This window comes from Syngnathus leptorhynchus, chromosome 13, assembly GCF_054491065.1.
Source record: "Syngnathus leptorhynchus isolate UIUO chromosome 13, UIUO_Slep, whole genome shotgun sequence".
NCBI classification, from domain to species: Eukaryota; Metazoa; Chordata; class Actinopteri; order Syngnathiformes; family Syngnathidae; genus Syngnathus; species Syngnathus leptorhynchus.
The window spans coordinates 7,027,987-7,046,277 of NC_141207.1; the positions used below are offsets into that span (position 1 = coordinate 7,027,987).

Below are 18,291 nucleotides of genomic sequence, written 5' to 3' on the forward strand. Positions count from 1 at the left end.
AAGCACCTAACCAAAAGGAAAGTAGAAAAGGGAGTTTCATTTATTCTCTTCTCTTGGACTGGTATGCTTTTTGTGGTTTCAGGTTGATAGCTTTTCGCCTTGAAGACTTGCCAGATGCTCAGGCAGCCACATGAAGAGGGTGAAATGATCATTTACTGGGTGTGTGTGGGAGACGTGTTGACAAAAGTGCGAGTAAAAGTAGTACACAAGTAATAGTACATAAGCAGTCTCTCCCTGCTCATTGAAAATACATTTGACAGTGCCCTAATTTCAAACAGTCCAGTTATTCACATGAATGGTGGTGAAGGCAAAAAGCCCAAAAAGCTGCACAGTGGACACTTTGAAGAGGCTCCAACTTCCAATCAGTGTCTGAGGAGCTTGAAAAATTCATCTAAGGACTTTGGGAACACTCCAGTTGACTGATGAGCATCCACACCCAGTTGTTTGTGTTGTTCAGGGCGTCGTAATGCGCCGCCCAAGCTGAGTCATCGTTCCTTTTTGACAGGACGGGAGTAAGGCTTATGCCAACAAATCGTAGTGGTTATTCACGTTAAGTTTCGTTCCAATACTTTTGCTCATACGTTGTCTTGAGTTGTTTTGACACATCTCGATGTACATACCAGGAAATAAATCTTATTTTGATCCAAGAACCAAACACAAGAACTGACCTTACCGTTCCAATACTTTTGGAGATACCTTGAATCCCAAGAGTGACATATTCCAGGGTCGTTTACCTCACCGTTCCTTCCACAAGACGTGTTTTTTTCCATCCATCTCATCGGACTCATAACGTCGAGATGGAAAGATGTGAAGTGAGAGAAATGGCGTGCGAGTGTAAATACATAAATCACATCGGGACACGCCAGGCCGTGGGCAAATAAACGTTAAAGCGAGGTTGCTCTTTTTGGCCACCTTCTTTGGTCGTGAAGTACTTTTGCGGATTTGTTGCTATTTTTTTGTACTTGCAATCACCTCAGAACAGGAAAAACAACTGAAGTGAATGCAGATTAGACATTTATTCCCAAAATGTATACACAAAGACAACATAAATCTTCTATTTACACGGGGACACACGTCATAGCACCTAGTTGAAGGCACACGATGATAAAATATCATCAGCTGAGAACATCGACGACACCCGCACCTGTGCGTCTGTCTACAGCGGCACGTCAGGGTCGGGGGGTCGGGGTCGGGGGGTCTCTCGCACGACACTTCATCTGGAGCAGCTGTTTGTGCTTGTTTGACATTATTAGTGGCCACTTCTCGGGTCTGCGCCGGACCTGTCGTCGGACGGCCATTTTGGAAACTGACATCGCAACGACAGGGGTGGGCAAATATGGCTCGGGGGCCACATCAGGTGTTTTGATTAGGAAGGATCCTGTGATATTTAGTACATTATTGTAGCTGTATTTTTTTTATTTAAAAAGGTGCGTTAAAATGTACTTAAAACATAAAATATCTGCTTGGTTGATTTATTGTAAATAAGAAAAAAATAAAAACATTTAACAGATATACAATGATAATAGATGCTGTATATATAGATAGATATAAATACTATATAGATAATACTATTATATAATAATATAATTATATAATATTATATAGGCTATATAATCCGATAACAGGTATACTATAAATGACCTTGGTCCTTTTTTTTATAAATCAAATGTGGCCCCTTGAGCACAAGTTTGCCCACCCCTGCTTAAGACCAACACAATTATACAACAATAAAAATATGTTTTATATACACTTACATATAAACACACGCATGCACACACACACGCGCCTTTATAAAACAGATCCTTCGCAATCTTAAGATTGCTCAAAGTCTCAAAGTGGCAAGCAGGGTGATTGCACTAAAAATAGAGAAGGAAAATTGACAATAAATTAACAGTTGTCCTTCTTTTTAAACGTCTCATCCTTACATTTGACGATAAAATATTTTTGTTGGGCAATATGGTAGTGGTATAGGCACAAAGCTTTACAAATCCACATTGCAGTCCGTTCTCACTCGCAGCCTGTGAGTAGAAAAAGATGGTCGACTGCACTCACGCAAACATGCACAGACAAACACACACACACACAAATCTACCAATAGGGCTGAATGGGCAAGTCTGCCTTCACAAATGTAAGAACGCGGCGCTCACACGTCATTTGCGAGTCTTTGCCTTCGACGCGACCGAACGGCACGCGGGTTTTGCCGCCGCCTCCAAGAGAACAAGGAGGCTTTACGAAGAGGAGGAGACCTCCTGGTTCAGTCTAGTGGTCGTGAGAAGCAGATGGCAGGTGAGTGGTTGAGTCGAGAAAATGACTCGCCCGCCCGTTAAAGCGGGATGGTGCTGGTGGTGGGGGCGTACCGTGCGGGTGGGCTCACACCGGGTGGCAGTTGTAATGGTTGGTGTGCTCCGAATCGACAAACTGCAGGCTGGGCTTCCTTTCCGGCTCCTCGCTGTCGACGTGATCGGGCTTGGCACGGCGCGGAGGACGCTTCTTGAAAAAGTCCGAAACGAAGCGCACCTGCGAGACACAGCCAACATGATCCGATCATTTTTTTGTATTATTTTTCTCTCGTAAAATTCAAACTATACAGTTGTGTGACACTCCCCCGCTCCATTTATTTACATTTCCTATTTATTTATTTATTTATTTATTTATTTATTTATTTATTTATTTTTCTCCAAAATGATTTCTTGGTCTTTTTTTCCCCCCTTAACTAATACAAGACAGGTATGAGTGAAGAGGGCAAGCTGGGAAAGTGTGATCAAGTATGTCTGGTGCTCGCACGCACACCTGAGGGGGAGCACACGCATACGGAAAGCGGCGGTCGTAAAGCGCGAGGCCCTCGAGAGAATCTAATTGCATGCAGCACCATGAAGGCCAAAGGTGGCCTCTCATTTCCAAAGCCTTTACGTAGGTGTTTACATGCACATTCCTGCTCAATATCAAGCTTTTTTTTTTTTTTTTGACAACCAAGAAACGTTTTTTGTCCTTGCTGAATTATGACCTTCGCCACGAGACACCGACACTCGGTAATTTCCACAAGATGGTGCTAGGCCTCATTCCAAACAATGAAGAGTTCCAGCTGCATAAAGTGAGAAGAATGCTTGGAGCCGAAAGTGCTAGTCTCACTTCCCGAAATGTAGCAGCGAGCAGAAATGAAGCCAACATATTCCTGTGGTGAGAATTGTACAAAACACCGTCTGATGTGGACAATCCCACCCAGTCTCGCTACCGTCCAAGGCCTTAAACAAAATAAATAACGACGACGTCATCGGGTTTTGCTTTGTCGGGATTGACGACGGCTATTTTCTTTTAGCATTTTTTAAACTAAATATTGGTGTACTTACGTTGATCACGGCGACCAGCGCCCCCTGCAGGAGCCCCACCAGCACGTCGCTCCAGTGGTGCTTGTAATCGGAGACGCGCGTGTAGCCCACGTAGATGGCGAAGGCCACCAGGAAGAACTGCACGGTGGGCCGCAGGAGTCGCGCCCACTTGGCGACCAGCCGGGCCTGCACGTAAAGCTGCGGCCCAATGAGGAGGGCGAGAGGAGGTTAGTCGGCTTGCATTTAAAAGCATGTCATCAATTTGCTTACCGCGAGGAAGAGCATGCAGTACATGCCGAAAGACGAGTGGCCAGAGTAGAAGGACAACCTGGAAACAAAAGAAAGAAAATATTGATCCATTTGGCCTAAAACGAACACCACGTGATCATCCTACCTGGACTCAGTGACGTCCTGAGGATGGCCCGTGCAGTTGATGACCTGCATGTAGCCCGTGCAAGCTTTAGGCGCACACACGGCCATGAAGTTGGGCCTGGGCCGACCGATGGTATACTTGGCTAGGTCGGTTAGCGACTGGCTGACGGCGGCTCCGAACAAGAAGGTGCCCACCACCTTGTAGAGGGCGGCCACGTACTGGTTGAAGTCGGAATTGGAGTAAATCCTTTTGCTGTACACCAGATACGCTTCTCCCGATGAGATCTTGAGGCAAAATCAGGAAATGATACGGAGTGAGTGCGTTTTGAAAAGGGATGGAGAAAAGCGCAAGACGTACGATGACAACGGTGCAGGAGATGGTGACGGCGGCCAGCATGCCGTGGCTGATGGTGTCCGTTTTGAGCGGGTACTTGATGCTTTCGTCGTCACAGTACACGCCCCTCTGGTAAGGTGTGTAGATGATGGTCATGACGATGAAGGGCAGTGCCGCTGCAGTCACACACAAACGGAAAAAAAAAAAAAAAAAATGAGACTTATGAGTTTGACCTCAACAGATTAGTGAGGAATCCTATTGGTGCAGGTGTTCCTAATAAAGTGGCTAATGCATTCCACACTATCCCAAGGCAAACAGTCAGACTCAACGCAAGAAAAACAGCTCAGTTTGATTTTCGGTACATAGTGGACCCCTTTCCGTTTTCTTTCAAGTCTTGCCGTGCAGCTGGTATGATGAAAGAGGGTCAAAAACCTGATTAGAACACCACCGAAAAATAAACCATCCAGTCCGCGCGGAAGTCCCCCCTCACGCCCTTCATCATAATATTAGTGCAATATAAAAACGCTAACATCACGGAGAAGTAGTATGCCGATACTGTAAGTGTAGGGGGGGGGGGGGGGGAAAGCTCCGATACTACTACACTGATAATAGTTGACCAGGTTGATATAAATTCCCAGCAGGTGGCACTAAATGAACGAAACAATGTGTGTTTTTGTAACTCAACCAAAGTTCTGAAGAAGTTTCAAAAGATTTCCCAGTGTGGCCCTGACTATCTTTAGTGTACAAAGCGTTTTGCATAAACAGCCCTATGACCTACTATATGAATACCACGCAGTGTCTGCGTGTTGTCTCGTTTCCACAGTGATGACATTTGATTAGGAGCATAGCGGCACAAGTGTCCCTCAGACCCTATCAAGACCAAAAGTACAAAACACAAGCTTTGTGTGTACTAAGGGGAGCAAAACAATAAGTCCTTTATGGGATCATGTCACTGGGCAACCTTGGAGCCATGCACTTCGGCCCAACATGCACAGTTTTGCCTTGACGCATCACTCTTACTAGGCAACAAGTCAGATGTTAACTCTTTCATTCCTTGGAGGATAGAAAAGAGTGGCAACGAATGCTGGAGAAGAAAGCAAGCCATTTATAAAAATAAAAAAAATACACAAAATAAATCCATACATGTGGTCTGACAAATATAAATTTGTTAAAAAAAAAATACAACATTGTAATCAAATTGTTTGGCCTAGCACCAGAAAAATGAAAGTAGTCTACATATTTTGAATAAATGTTTGGATTTTGCATCCACTACCCCCTTCTGTCGTCTCATTTTTCGTAAATCTTTGCCGTAGCGCCGCCAACTTCCTGTTTGTGGCACAATATACAACACATGGCTGGAAAGCGACATCCTGTTTGCAGGTATGCCAGGGATTTAGGGTTGTAGCTTTTGGATGGTCCACCACCTCTGCATTCTCTGTCTCCAGCTGGCTAACTGAGAGAGGCAGAGTTTCAGGGGGTGCATCATAAAATGATACCAGAGCAGCCTGCTTTTGCTTCCAACTATATTTCATGCGTGCTGACTTCCAAAAATGACTTCAGATATTTCCAGAGTGCTGACTCTGGGACTGTCTGTGGCAAAACATGACATCAGCCAACACTAATGCCGAGTGTTTGCCGTGAAACTCGACTGCTTGAGCACATCATTTATTAAAAAGGCACCAACGAGAACATTGGCCAAAATTGTTAGTTTGCTTTTTTTTTTTTTAAAAGCATTGTAAATGTCACTTTAATTTTCTGGATGAGTTATGATGACGCCTAAAAATACTTTAATGGGTTTTCTGTTAAATACTTTGGAAAAATGTTGACCTTCATGACAGAGTGGACCGCTAGTCAAAAGCAAAATGCCTTTTTGTTTGCCATAGAAAAAAATGACACATCCACCACAGTAGGTGGCAGTGGAGCTCTTATATATTTATACTTTTTCATTGAATTCAGGTAAATTGTTGCACCTCATTTTTTTTTCTGTAACAGAGGAAAAAAAATCTACATTTTTATTTTTGTGTTCCTTGATGTTAATCAGATGTGCACAGTACTTTTAAATAAAACAAAAAGTTGATAAGTGAAGTATATTTGAAAGATATCCGTCACTACACTGAACATCTATTCAGGCATTGACAGTAAAGACTCCAATGTCTACAGAATGCTTTTGTTGGCAAATAGTACAAGATGCCACCCCAAGCAAATTGCTAAAAATCATGCACAGACACAGAGCGGCGGCGGGTCAAAAATAGACCCATCTGAAGACAAACTGGGCCTCTAAGAGACCACGAGACAAGCCCGCAAGACGGAGAGACACCACTTAAAGAGCGAGGCCTCGGTCTCAGTGGAGCTTAACTCAGACATCTCGCTGACAGCGTGGATCGACTTGATAGAAAAGGCAGAAGCGTCTCTTGGGATGGGAGTGCTGGAATGTGGCCAGGCTAATCTCCTGCAAACGGGGAGGTCTGTTAGAAGGCACAGGATGTTGGGATCAGGCGTTCCTTCCCGCATAAAGGCAGACTCATTTTCGACTGGATTTTCATGCTTGTGGTTAAAAAAAAAAAAAAAAAAAAAAAAAAAAAGCATGTTATTATATGAATAAAGTTAGAATATTTCACAAGAAGTAGGAATGTTAGCTTCTTTAGGAATAAGTCTAAAAATATATAACGTTTCTTGAAAAGAAACATGCTTCTACAAGAATAACACGGCAAAGAATTTGTTTTTTTCTTCTTTTTGAAAAATATACTTAAAATGTTTTATTGAGTAGAGGTGTATTTTTGAGGTTGAAAAGAAAAACGTAATATCATTGGAATAGTTAGATTGTTGCAAGAAAGTCGTTAAAAGAAAAAAAAAACTAGTCATATGTAAATAAAGTTGCAGTTTGGAAATTTGAATAAGACTAATGACTTTCGAATTAATATTGAAAAAAAATTGTAACCAACTATTTTCACTCCTATAAATACACCTGTATATAAATGTAATGCAATCTTTGGAAGTTGTGACGGTCACGCAGGAAAAAAAATATCCCGTCCCTCTCATTGACATCCTTCCACTCTGTTTTTATCCTATTCATTCTCGCCCGCCTGTTATTGTCTTGAGCGCAGCATCCACCCACACACTTGTCGCTCTCGTGTAAATATAGAGGCAGCTCCATTTAGAACGCACATGTGCAATTATGCCGGACTTTGGGGACCGCAGTGGCACGTCGCAGCCCGGATGTTTATTCCCCATTTCCATCTGACGCCCCAACCTGCAGCACCTGCGCAACCGCACCAAGGACAACCATTCATCTTCAATTTAATGCTCATATACTCGGCAGTGAGAAGATCACATGTAGTTTCCGAGCGTGTTTTGCCAGACCCATAACAAAATGATTTCTTTTTTTTCTACTGGCTGGTGGCTTGACAAAGATTTGCCGACGTTGTTAAAAACATTCCTGTTTACACACACACACAAAAAATGGACACGTCACGCAGATCACCTTGCACATTCACATGTGCGGAGTAAAGTGTGAAATATCCTCCAATGTTTTTTTTTTTTTAGCGACTTTGAATGATTTGGATTACCAGTCTGGACGTGATGATCACACAAGAATCAGCTCGACTGGAACATCTAACTCTAATCCAATATGTCGTTTAACTGCTTTTTCCAGAAAAGGAATTAGTCGAATTAGTGGATGGTTCTGAGAAGAGGCACGTATCTTGATTGATTGGTGAGGTTGTCTATGGGTCAGGGGGGCGTATTTGCATTTGGGCCGCTTTGATCACTGATTCCAGCATGCGTAAGTAAAGCATGAGCAAACATTTTAAAGGCGACGTGGAGCAACAACCCGTCGCCCCCACTTCCCTGACAGTCTCGGGCCCTAGCCGGCCTGACTCAGGCGGAAGGTATGTGCTGAGCCTTCACTAGTGGCCTCTGGAATTCCAATTGAATGGAGGAACGCCCAACTTCAACAGTCACAGCAAATCCTGCTGCTGCCCATTCTTTTTTTATTTTTAATCCCCGCTGCTTTCGCCCGGGCCATCATTCTCGTATGCTAAGCTGCGGGAGGAGGCGTCGGGTGGTGGCGAGGTCGTCCGAGGGCTGCCAGTCAATGAGTCGTCTGCGTTTGCTCCAAAAAGCGTCTGAGGTCGAGGGATGGAATGAAAGAAGCGGGCCACACAGGTTTAAAACCAAACCACTAAAGTCCACGACAGGAGTTCAAGTAAGCCAGAATGGATATGACATCAAAGCTACGTAATATACACACACACTGTGTGGTCTAATAGAACTATGAGCATGTGACAAGCGTGTGTGTGTGTGTGTGTGTGTGTGTGTGTGTGTCTGAGCTCTCAAGACGGGTGATCAAAAGCAAACAAAGTGCAAAACTGTCAAATACTACGCTCCGTCTCACATTTGCTTTATTAATAGCTGCCTAAAAGTAAATATACCACATTCTAAAATCACTTCTAATCAAATATTTCAAAGTCATCTTATATTACACTTAAAAATAAAGTGCTTACATTTTGTTGCAATTAAAGCAACTTTAAAGTTTTGACCATTTAAAGGGGAAGTCAATCCCAGAACTTCACAACCAATCACAGCTCTTCATTTTTCTGAAGCTGACCTGTGATTGGCTGTGACTTGAGACCTGGCAAATATAATATCATTTTCAGTGGACAGCGAGTGGCAAAAGATGATCACGCGGCAATCCCACCCAAAGGCTCCATACTTGCTACCCATACAAGAGCACGCCACTGGAAATATAACAGTGAGGGGAAAAAAAAGACTACGTTTGGGCCCTAAAGGAACAAGCGTGTCTTCGGTTTCCATGACGCTGCTCTCCTGAGGAAAAACTGTTCCCACTGAGATGACTCCCTGAGAACGCTGGAGGAGCTATCTTCCCAACACTCCGGCCTCTGGGAATTAGCTGAAGCACCACCAATTAAAAATGTTTACATTTTGTTTTGAAAGCCATTTGGAGAGACAAACAGTGAAAAGTATAGTTTGTGGGAGTAACGAATATAGTGATAACGTTGTACAGAGATTGTACTTAGGAAATGTGTGTGACTCCATGCTTGTAATCATTTGGAATGTGGGTGTGTACATGATGTGTCTCCGTTTTTGAACACCTATAGTACAACTGTGCCATTTAAAAGATAACAATGGCCTGGGAGAGGTAAACCCCCGACGTTGCCTAGGGTTGGAGCCAACACCCCACTCACTATCCGTGTGCAATTAGAATGCAGGCACACTTCACAACAAATATCCGCAGGTTAAGTTTCAAACTTATTTTAAAACACGCACCTGAAAAAATAAATGGCTCAGCGATTTGCAGTGAAGACTCTCCGTCATTTCCGACGTTTCGCCTCCCCAACACATAAAGCTTGTCTCAGCCTAGATGCACCACTTCTTTATATGCTTACTTGGGAGCCGTTACTGTACTATTACGATTTTTGGATTAATGGCAAGAGGAAATGAAACGGATGGCAATGTTGTTTTAAAACATAAACAAAACGGGATATGGGAGTTTGAACACATAGTCATTCAATGGCGCGGCTGTTTGACAAGGGCAGGTCCAACTATGATGACACAAAGGAATCACACCCAGAATGGAAGTGCTTTTTCCACTCTATAATTTCCTTCACAAAGCAAAATGCAACAAAATGGAATGTTTTGAGTTCCAAAAAAGACATTCCATGACTAAAAAAAAATAGAATGGAAATATTTTACAGTGAGAGAACACATGCAAACAAAAACTACGGACCAAACCGGAAAAGTATTTTGTGCCCATAAGCGCCGACGGTCAATATAATTACACACTATGTCAAGCCATTATTGCACGGCCTCACTTATGCTTATGCGGTGGCAGTGTGTGTGTGTGTGTGTGTGTGTGTGTGTGTGTGTGTGTGTGTGTGTGTGTGTGTGTGTGTGTGTGTGTCGACCGGATGCAGCAAGAGAAAAACAGAGCACAAGATGTAGGATATGTATGCATTATTAATATAATATTTATATCTTCTCGGCAAGAGCCCAGCAATCAATTAAAATTTTGACTTGATGCGCTTCCAATATTTTGCAGTTTTCGTTGCCTCTGTAATAAGAGTATGAGAGAGCAAGAAATGCAATCACAATCATATTAGAGCATTTAATTTACCCAAAGCTAAAGTCAGATAGAGAACAGTAATTGGTTTAGTATGTGTTATGCAATTTTTTTTAAACGATATAACATTTTGGTACAAATTATTTACTGGACATACAAGGTACGACTGACAGTTGCCCTGGGATTTGTTAGGAAGCAGAAACATGCCAACTGCATACATACAATACAAAAAAATATATATATTTCGTGGGAGTCACGCAATGCTGAAGCTGGAAGTGGAACGTCCCTGGTTAGATTCTTGGCAAAGAAAAATGGAATATCACATTTCCATAAACAAACATTCCAGCTTCCTGCTCTGTCCACTCCACTGAGGAGGAGAATGAAAAATAGTTTGGGGAAAGTGGATCATATACAGAAGAATAGCCGAGCAGTATTTCTATTGCAGAGTCAAATCCAGACGTGTTAGTGTGTGTGCAAAGTAACGAAAAACATTCCATAATAACTGTCATTACACACATCTGGCAAAAGAGCAGTAAAAAAAATTCGAAGCAGACTCACCGACGAGCACGCACAGCACATCCATGAGCACGTAGAGCTTCTTCTTCACACTCTTCATGTTGCTTCGCCGTCGTTTCAACTTTGGAATTATAAAACAAACTCAAACGATACCTGTAAACGCGTCCATTCTGCTCGGCTTTGCTACATAACAACAAAAACGCAACCTGCACTACGGGTTCTTCCGGGGTTGTCTAGCGTTTACCTGTGCGCGTGAATGCGCGTAAACACTAGTACTCGTCTGTGTCAAAAAGTGTAGGGAAAGGTCGTAAAAATATAAAGTTGGAATTATGAAAAAGAGTCCTGTTTGCGTTCTGGAATATTTTAAGAGAGAGTCCACATAGAGCGTCCAAACATGTTTCGAGTCCACGCAATTGTGGAGTGTAAATCACAGTACTGAAGTACAGCACACTCCTCCTTTACGTCTCCATTATTACCTTTACCCTCCCATTTTCCTGTTTTATGCCTTGAGGGAGAAGAGGCGGAAGGAGGAGCCTGCAAATACTAAATTAAAAAGATAATTAAATTACTATTAAAGAGATTGTCACAAAATAGACGAGCTGAATAATAATTTAAAAAAAATTGGGGGGGGGGAGGTTATCATTTTATAAATACGTATCACCCAGGGAGTGGGAGAAATATGACGTCACGACAAGATCAAATTAATTACGTGCAAAGTATAATAAAGTTTCATAGGTTTCACATAGTTTTAGTACTCAAGACTAAAGCATTTTGCTGTAAATGTGCACAATGTTGGTCAAGTGAAAATTTTTATTTAAAAGTGTCAGATTGTAAAGGGCTCTAGTCAAAGAATTCATTTCAAATGTAATTTTTCTGCCCCCTGCTGGAATATCTCAGTAATAGATGAATTGGATTACATTCTGACATTATTACAATGCTGAAACTAGTCAGCACATGCTTTGAGCATTTATTTTTTTAGCCATCTCCCTCATCACATGCCTGACACACATACCAAAACGCTCTACTTACAAATTTGATCTGTATAAACCATTTGATTGACATCATCTTCTTAAGCCTTCTGTAGTTTGTCAAATATTTGGAAATTATAACTCGCCAAACCCTTTCCAATTAAATTAAGGCAACATAACTACATTGTCGTCTATCATGTAATATCATCTCTTTATTTTTTTTTTACAAAATATAATAATTATTAACAAAACGCCCGGAGTAGTACAATACATACATTGCAAAAAACAAAACAAGTGAAAGTATAAGAAACAGTCCTGCTCACATCAGGCCTTGTCCATCACCTCCTTAGTGTAAACTCAAACATCCATCTGGCTTGCTTCACTGTTGTCACAAGAAGACCTCAAACATGCACAGATAGCAAAGAAAACCAAATAAATAGAAGAGATAAAAGATGACAAGAGGTCACGTTAACAACCAACAACGTTCATCAACTCTTTGAAACGTTTGCTTTGCTTCTTCAGATCCGGAACGGGACCACAATAAAATTTAAGTAAGGGTCCAATAAAACAAGAACAATCACTAAAATTAACGTCAACACTAAATCATCAAATGATTTGGGGGTGATCCAAAGTGAACAGCCTCAATCAATCATTTATGATGACAGTCAAAATCTTAACGTCACTGTAATGTGTTTTATTCTCATTTAAATGTAGGTATGGGTATTATTTATGTCTCTCCAGTTTAGACCCGGGGTTATATTCTGAGCTAGTACATATCATGACCAGTGTGCATTCTAGGGTAGCCTGGTTTTGAGATAATCTAGGGCATTTACCTAACATTTACCTAACCTTGGGTATAATATTGGCCTGTTGAGTTTACACCTTGGATTATATTCTAACAATAAAACATTGAATGAATGTTGGAGGAAAAAAAAATCCCACGCACTAACTTTGTGACACTTCATTTGTGACATTTTCAAACACTTCCTCAACATACGCAGCGGGAATGTTGCAAGCAGCCGGCGCAACGGTATGAGTCAGTGGCATGAAACAAAAAAATAAAAAAAATAAAAGATGATTTCATGACAATCCCAAAATAATCTAGAGCTACATCTGCTGTCTACATAAGGACAGAGGAGGAAAGCAGAAGGCAACAGAGAACGGCGCCAAACAAAAGAGTGGATGACAGAGCAAAAAAAAAAAAAAAAAAAGGCCGTTTGTGTTGAAATAAAGTGATCTTTGTGTGAAAGGACTCAGAGCAGCAACAATCAGTGCCGAGCATGCGTCACTCTCACGGCTCCAAAGCCGTGACATTCTGGAAGGTTTTTCCATTTGTTCTGTTTGCTTCATCAGTCTAAGATCGCTTCTATATTCAAACAGAATTCTCCCAAGTGATTTCACTGAAGTGAGTCAAGGGGAGATAAATGCAGAGGAGGAGGACAGGAGGTCATGAGATGGGGAAGAGGAGGAACGCAGCAGGTCAGGTCCCACCCGCATGCGACGGGGGAGTCGGTCACATCACCAGCTGCGGCGCAGACCTCGGGGAGAAACGGACTGTCGCGCATGTGGAACTGGAAGAAGCCAGGTCGATGGTCTTGAAGCTCCGGACCTGCCCCGACGGCAGAGAAGCGAGCCCCCTGATTGGACGAGGCAGGCAGAGGGGAGAGGCAGGCACCCAGGTTCTGCGGAGGGCCAACGTTGCCTGTCTGCAGTTCTTCGTCTGGAGGAGAGAGCAAAATGTAAGCCAAGTTGGGGGCGGTAAAGGAGTGTGACAACCACCGATCGACTTTTAGCCTTATTCATTGAACTGGACAATCAAAAACAAATGCAACATGAAAACACTCACAGAGAACATGGAGAAGACTTCCTGACATCACTCACTCAACAGACACATATGATCATGCAAGTGTCGTCGCGACAGGGTTGACAAGCCTCCCTCGTTCTTTACCTGCAGGCTGCAGCCTGCTTTGTGTAGGCCAGACCGCACCGAGGTCACGGCTTTAAGAGAAAGCGGGGGGTCCGTCTGCGCCGAGGGCGACCCTCTTCTTCTGGAGCGCCGTGTCAAAAAGGGGTGAGGCATGCAAGCGTGCGTGCGCAGAGACACAAAACGAGAATGGGGGGGGAAAAGAAATGCAAAAAATGATTCAGAAAGGAAGACAGCAAATGCTTGAACAAAAAAGAAAAAAAAACTGTGATGAAAACTGACATGGTATGTTAACAATTTCAATCATGGAAGTCTTAATTGAAACTTTCAAGGTTTTTACCTTGTTTGTCCAGTTCCAGGCTCGACTGCCGAGGTAAAGGAGGCGTCAGTTTTCCGGAGCTACCGCGAGATAGTAAAGCGGCGGAATTATCGTTTCCCTCCATCTCGCGTGCATACCCGCCATCTTGGTCCCCCTCTTCCCTATGGCACATGAAAACACAGGTAAAGGCACATGGATGCGAAGGCTCCGTCTCATCTCACCCAGAATTGAATTCCAGAGTTCAGATAAGGACGAGAAGGTGTTTGGTCACAACTCACATCTTCTCTAACTGCAAGGTGTACTTCTTGCGAGTGATCCTGCTAGCTTGTTGAGTGAAGTAGTCGTGTCTCTCGGATTTCTTCCACCGGTAGTAGTACTCCACACACTCTCCCACAGAGCGGGTCCTCACCTGTAGATGTGGATGAACAAAAAGTATTTGTGTTGCTGAATGAAAAGGGAAAAACGAATAAACATTTCTTGTCTCTGAAGCACTTACCTTATTAGCCTGGATGAGATGGAAGTTTTTCCCGTAAACTTTATAGCCAAGCTCAAAATTCCTGCACTCCTCCTCACTCCAGCCACAGAGCTCTTCTAAACAAAAGGCCAGCAAAAGTCCGATTGAGCAAAACATTCCGTGTCATGAAATTCACCAGTATTTCTTCAGGATGTTTCCTTGAAATGAAAACGGCGTTTCCGTTATCGTATTTTACCAGTGAACACTTTCACATTAAAGTGTAGTCGTCGCAGTGCCTCCTCCGCGTTGAGGTTGCATCTTAGCAGCTCATACAGTGCCTGGTATCATAAAAAAATAAAAAAGTCTGGTCAAGATGTTTGCTGTACTTAACCAATTAACCTTTATTTTGAAAGAAAACAAAAAGTTCTATCCAGCACCTGTTCATCGTCTTGTATGGTGTCGGCACACTTTTGCTTGCAGACTGCCCCCTCCTGGCCACGTGGCTTCTGTACATTCATTAAAAAGTGCTCCACTTCCAGCAGCGGCAGAGCACTTGGTCTCCACAACAACTGATCCTCATTGTGGTACGCTGGACACAAGGATGCCAGAGATGTAGATATAGGAAGTCGCCAACATGGCAGGTCAGAAGTTCTTACCTTGTTCCTGGTACGTATAAGGACTGAGGGGAGGGATTATTGCCTGGTACATGGAACCCACCATGATGTCCTGGTGAAGCAAATTCCATGTGAGACAACTGGAGTGACGGCCAAACCGTCTTCTGGTGACCAACCTTGTGTTCTTCATTGGAGGGGACAGAGATATTGTCGGGCTCCTCGTCAGATGAGCAGACGGATGTGTCATTGTTTCCAGCTGAGATGAAAAAAAAAAAAAAAAAAACATGATTTCAATCCATTTGAATATTAGCTTTTTAATTTCTAACCCCCTGATGTGTGTGCACCCATGCTTTAAAGTCTTGGGCCACAACATGAACTTACGAGGCAGGTGTTGGAGCAAATCAGAGGTGCTGGAGGTGACTGAAGGGGTGAGATCATCAGCCGATGACTCCACTCCCTCCGTTGCGGCAAAGATGTCTTCAGGGATCTGATTCTGGAGAAGAAAGAAACATTGGAGCTGTAACATGTGGCTTTTTTTTTTTTTTTTTAAGTTGTGCTGGCCTGAGGGGGGCTGTCACCTTGGCCACAGTCACATCTGGCAGAGCTGCGGAGACGTGACAACTCTGCTTGGCGGGGTCCGGCCCTGCAAAGCCATACAGAGCCAGAAGCTCCTCCAAGGGCACCTCGCTGGCCTACCAAGTAAGACAAGAACGAGAAAAAAAAACAGAACGTGATCCATTTAGCAGAGGAGGAGCAATGTAACACGACTTGAGCATACAGCTTGAGATTGAGCTGCCATCTTCTGGGGAAGAGGAGATTCTCTCCTTCAACTCCGGAAAATACTTTTTCTCCGGCCCAGTATCTTCATCGCCATACTTCACGAGCTCAAATGGGATGGAACCTCGGCGGCCAGGTCCACAGGCCCTCGGCCCGCCTATGGATGGAAACAAGTCATCACGCACAGTACTGTGAAAAAGGAATCTTAAACCAGCACGGCATGGCTTATCTTTTCTTTCATTTTGCAGTATCAGACATGAACATTCCTAAGTTTCATTTGGGAGTGGCATGACTTTTAGTGTTGTTGTTTTTTTGTGAGCAGACAAAGTTTGAAGCCACAAGAGCAACAGGAAAAAGGGAAACAAAAGTCAACTTCACACAGTAGCACACTAGTTGAAGAAGCTCCATTCACTACCTTGTGTTATTTTGTTCAACATGGCTCGTTGTCGTGATAAAGTTGAGCTGCTCGCGTTGCGAGTGTGTGTGACCAGGGGCGCTTTCCTGCCACTTGGTGCTGAACGCCTCTTCCTTCTCGGCGGATCGCGCGAGAAGGAAATAAAAAAAGTCAAAATGTCCCACTAAAAAAAGGGGACGACAATGACTAACGCGGACAACTTTTTCCGCCAGTTCAAACTTCACCCATTCACTCGAACCGCCGTCGTATTTTTCGCCTTGCTTCTTTTGTTTTCAGTTTGGTTCCTTTCGACGGCTTCAAGGGAGGAGGAGGGGGAGGAATGGCTCTTTAACGCCGAACGAGAAGCTCGAAACGCCGGGGAGCTTCTCCATTCCTCCCCCTCTACCTCTACTTCCCCGATGTTTAACCCCCGCGTTGCTACGTTTCACCCAATGCAGCTCTTCCTTCCGCGTTAGTTCGCCGGTCACACCGCCGACACATACGCCGTAGCGTCTTGCGTGACTAACGGCCGTAGTTGGCCCCGGTTTCGCCCGTCGTCTGGGCGACTAGAGCCTCGTTTTCGTCCACTTACCTCCGCCGCCATTCCGTTCCTGCGTGAGCCGACTAGCCCGGATGTTGTAGGTCTGTTGTGTAGCACTGTGCAACGCGACGTGTTACTCACTCAGGTAGTTGTGTACTTGTGTCCACGAACTTCACTTTTTATCATCGATTAAAAAAATTATATATATACATTTTACACCCCAGTTGAGCTTTGGAGCCTTAGTTATTTTGAAACCACAGTTTCTTCTTCTTTTTTTTGCTAGCTTCCCCTAACAGTATAGTGGTATGCAGTAGTTGATATTTCCCATTATAAACTACAATAGTGTAGCGTATATTAAAATATTAGCAATATTAGCAGAATGATGAAACCCAGGTCTCACTCTAAGTGGCCAAATATTTACACACATACCAGTATAATGAGCTTCTTAAATTGTTTCTTCATTATCTTTTGAATGTACAAAGTACATGATTTTAACATTCTGACCCACAACACAACGTTTGTGGGAAAAAGCAAAAACACCTAAATTAAGATTTGAATCGTTTTAATATAGATAATTTGGCAGGACAAACTACCTGTGTTTTTGCCCATAATTCATTTACAGTTAAAAAAACAACAACAACAAAACCAACTCATGTTAATCAGAGATTCAATACAGCACTGTTACATTAACTTTCAAGATGGCTTTATGTGTCCCTGAATGGACCTTTTACTCTGATTTGAAAAAAAAACAACTGATTTCAAGGTTTGGAAACAGCATCGTGACAGTCTTAGTGGTAAGCGGTTAAATGGATGAATGCTTTTTTTGATTAAATGAATAATTTTTATGATAGCGCTTATAATCTATTTTCATAATCATTGAATATGTTCCTGGAAGTGTCTTTATGAATCTCTCGTTGACATTACAACCAGGATTGTCCCTTTATTCAATGGAGGCTGAAACTGTATGTAACCATAACTATAAATTCAGCGATACATTTGCAAATATTCATTATTTATGTGTCTGAGTATCTAACAGGGTTATGCCAAGCGTAGCAATGTATATGTATGACAAAACATTCCATAAAAGGTGGACTATAGACAGTTGAGCTGGACCAAAAAAATTATGTGATGCTTAATTGCCATTATTAACAAGGTCGGTTTTGCAAAATCTAATTTCAATGACCCAGAGACTTGGAATGATGGTGGGTGAATATAATGCATAGTGTGTATGTCGGAGGGAGGTGGCGGGCGGGCAGGCAGGCAGGCAAGCAGTTGTATATGGCTGAAGCAGATAAAGATAGAAGCTGCTCTCTTCACACGTGTATGCTTCCCAGAAGTGCCAAAAAGTCCTCACACTTGGTACTTGTAGCAAAAGTAGCGAGCGGTTGTACAGAAACAAAAAAGACAAAACAGATACTTGTGATCAAGGAATACTCTGGTAAGAGTAGAAGTATTGAAAAGTAAAAACAAATGCACATCTCATTTCTTTTTCTAGTCAAGGAGTTTCTAGTTGCTAAAAATATGATTTTTTTTTTTAAACAGCACTGCTATGTCATGAAAATTATTTTGGATTCAGCAAATTTCTACCATTTCAAACACTCGTCTTTGTTTTTGGGAAAACATCACTACTACATTTACTTTATTTGAAACGGCCGGTAGGTGGAGACTGCACA

At 42.8% G+C, this 18,291-nt stretch overlaps 2 protein-coding genes across 3 annotated transcripts; both read right to left on the reverse strand.

Moving 5' to 3' along the window:
* Positions 1–997: 997 nt before the first annotated feature.
* plpp2b (phospholipid phosphatase 2b) lies at positions 998–11,113 on the reverse strand. Of its 2 annotated transcripts, XM_085928532.1 has the most exons (7): positions 10,670–11,113; positions 4,057–4,208; positions 3,721–3,983; positions 3,597–3,654; positions 3,348–3,524; positions 2,358–2,517; positions 998–2,259 (listed from the first exon to the last, which is right to left on the reverse strand). In XM_085928532.1, exons 1-6 carry the CDS (start codon positions 10,725–10,727, stop codon positions 2,371–2,373), a joined length of 855 nt encoding a protein of 284 aa, XP_085784658.1. In that variant the 5' UTR covers positions 10,728–11,113; the 3' UTR covers positions 998–2,259; positions 2,358–2,370. The 2 variants fall into 2 exon arrangements, with proteins under 2 accessions (XP_085784658.1, XP_085784656.1); XM_085928530.1 differs by having other exon boundaries at positions 998–2,517.
* Positions 11,114–11,455: 342 nt separating this feature from the next.
* On the reverse strand, positions 11,456–16,690 carry mier2 (mesoderm induction early response 1, family member 2). The gene is made up of 12 exons (XM_085929011.1): positions 16,099–16,690; positions 15,685–15,840; positions 15,485–15,598; positions 15,288–15,399; positions 15,083–15,162; positions 14,949–15,018; positions 14,730–14,881; positions 14,549–14,630; positions 14,335–14,429; positions 14,117–14,247; positions 13,860–13,999; positions 11,456–13,315 (listed from the first exon to the last, which is right to left on the reverse strand). Exons 2-12 carry the CDS (start codon positions 15,703–15,705, stop codon positions 12,993–12,995), a joined length of 1,320 nt encoding a protein of 439 aa, XP_085785137.1. The 5' UTR covers positions 15,706–15,840; positions 16,099–16,690; the 3' UTR covers positions 11,456–12,992.
* Positions 16,691–18,291: the final 1,601 nt, after the last annotated feature.

Excerpts from the sequence above, each read along its gene's own strand:
- plpp2b (XM_085928532.1), bottom strand. The coding sequence starts at position 10,727 with ATGAAGAGTGTGAAGAAGAAGCTCTACGTGCTCATGGATGTGCTGTGC. Across the intron at positions 3,984-4,056 it reads TCTCCTGCACCGTTGTCATC|ATCTCATCGGGAGAAGCGTA; the intron begins GTACGTCTTGCG and ends TTTTGCCTCAAG. Across the intron at positions 3,655-3,720 it reads CAGGACGTCACTGAGTCCAG|GTTGTCCTTCTACTCTGGCC; the intron begins GTAGGATGATCA and ends TTTTGTTTCCAG.
- mier2 (XM_085929011.1), bottom strand. The coding sequence starts at position 15,705 with ATGGCAGCTCAATCTCAAGCT. Across the intron at positions 15,019-15,082 it reads CCTCCAATGAAGAACACAAG|GACATCATGGTGGGTTCCAT; the intron begins GTTGGTCACCAG and ends TTGCTTCACCAG. Across the intron at positions 13,316-13,859 it reads CCTGGAACTGGACAAACAAG|ACGAAGAACTGCAGACAGGC; the intron begins GTAAAAACCTTG and ends TCTCTCCTCCAG.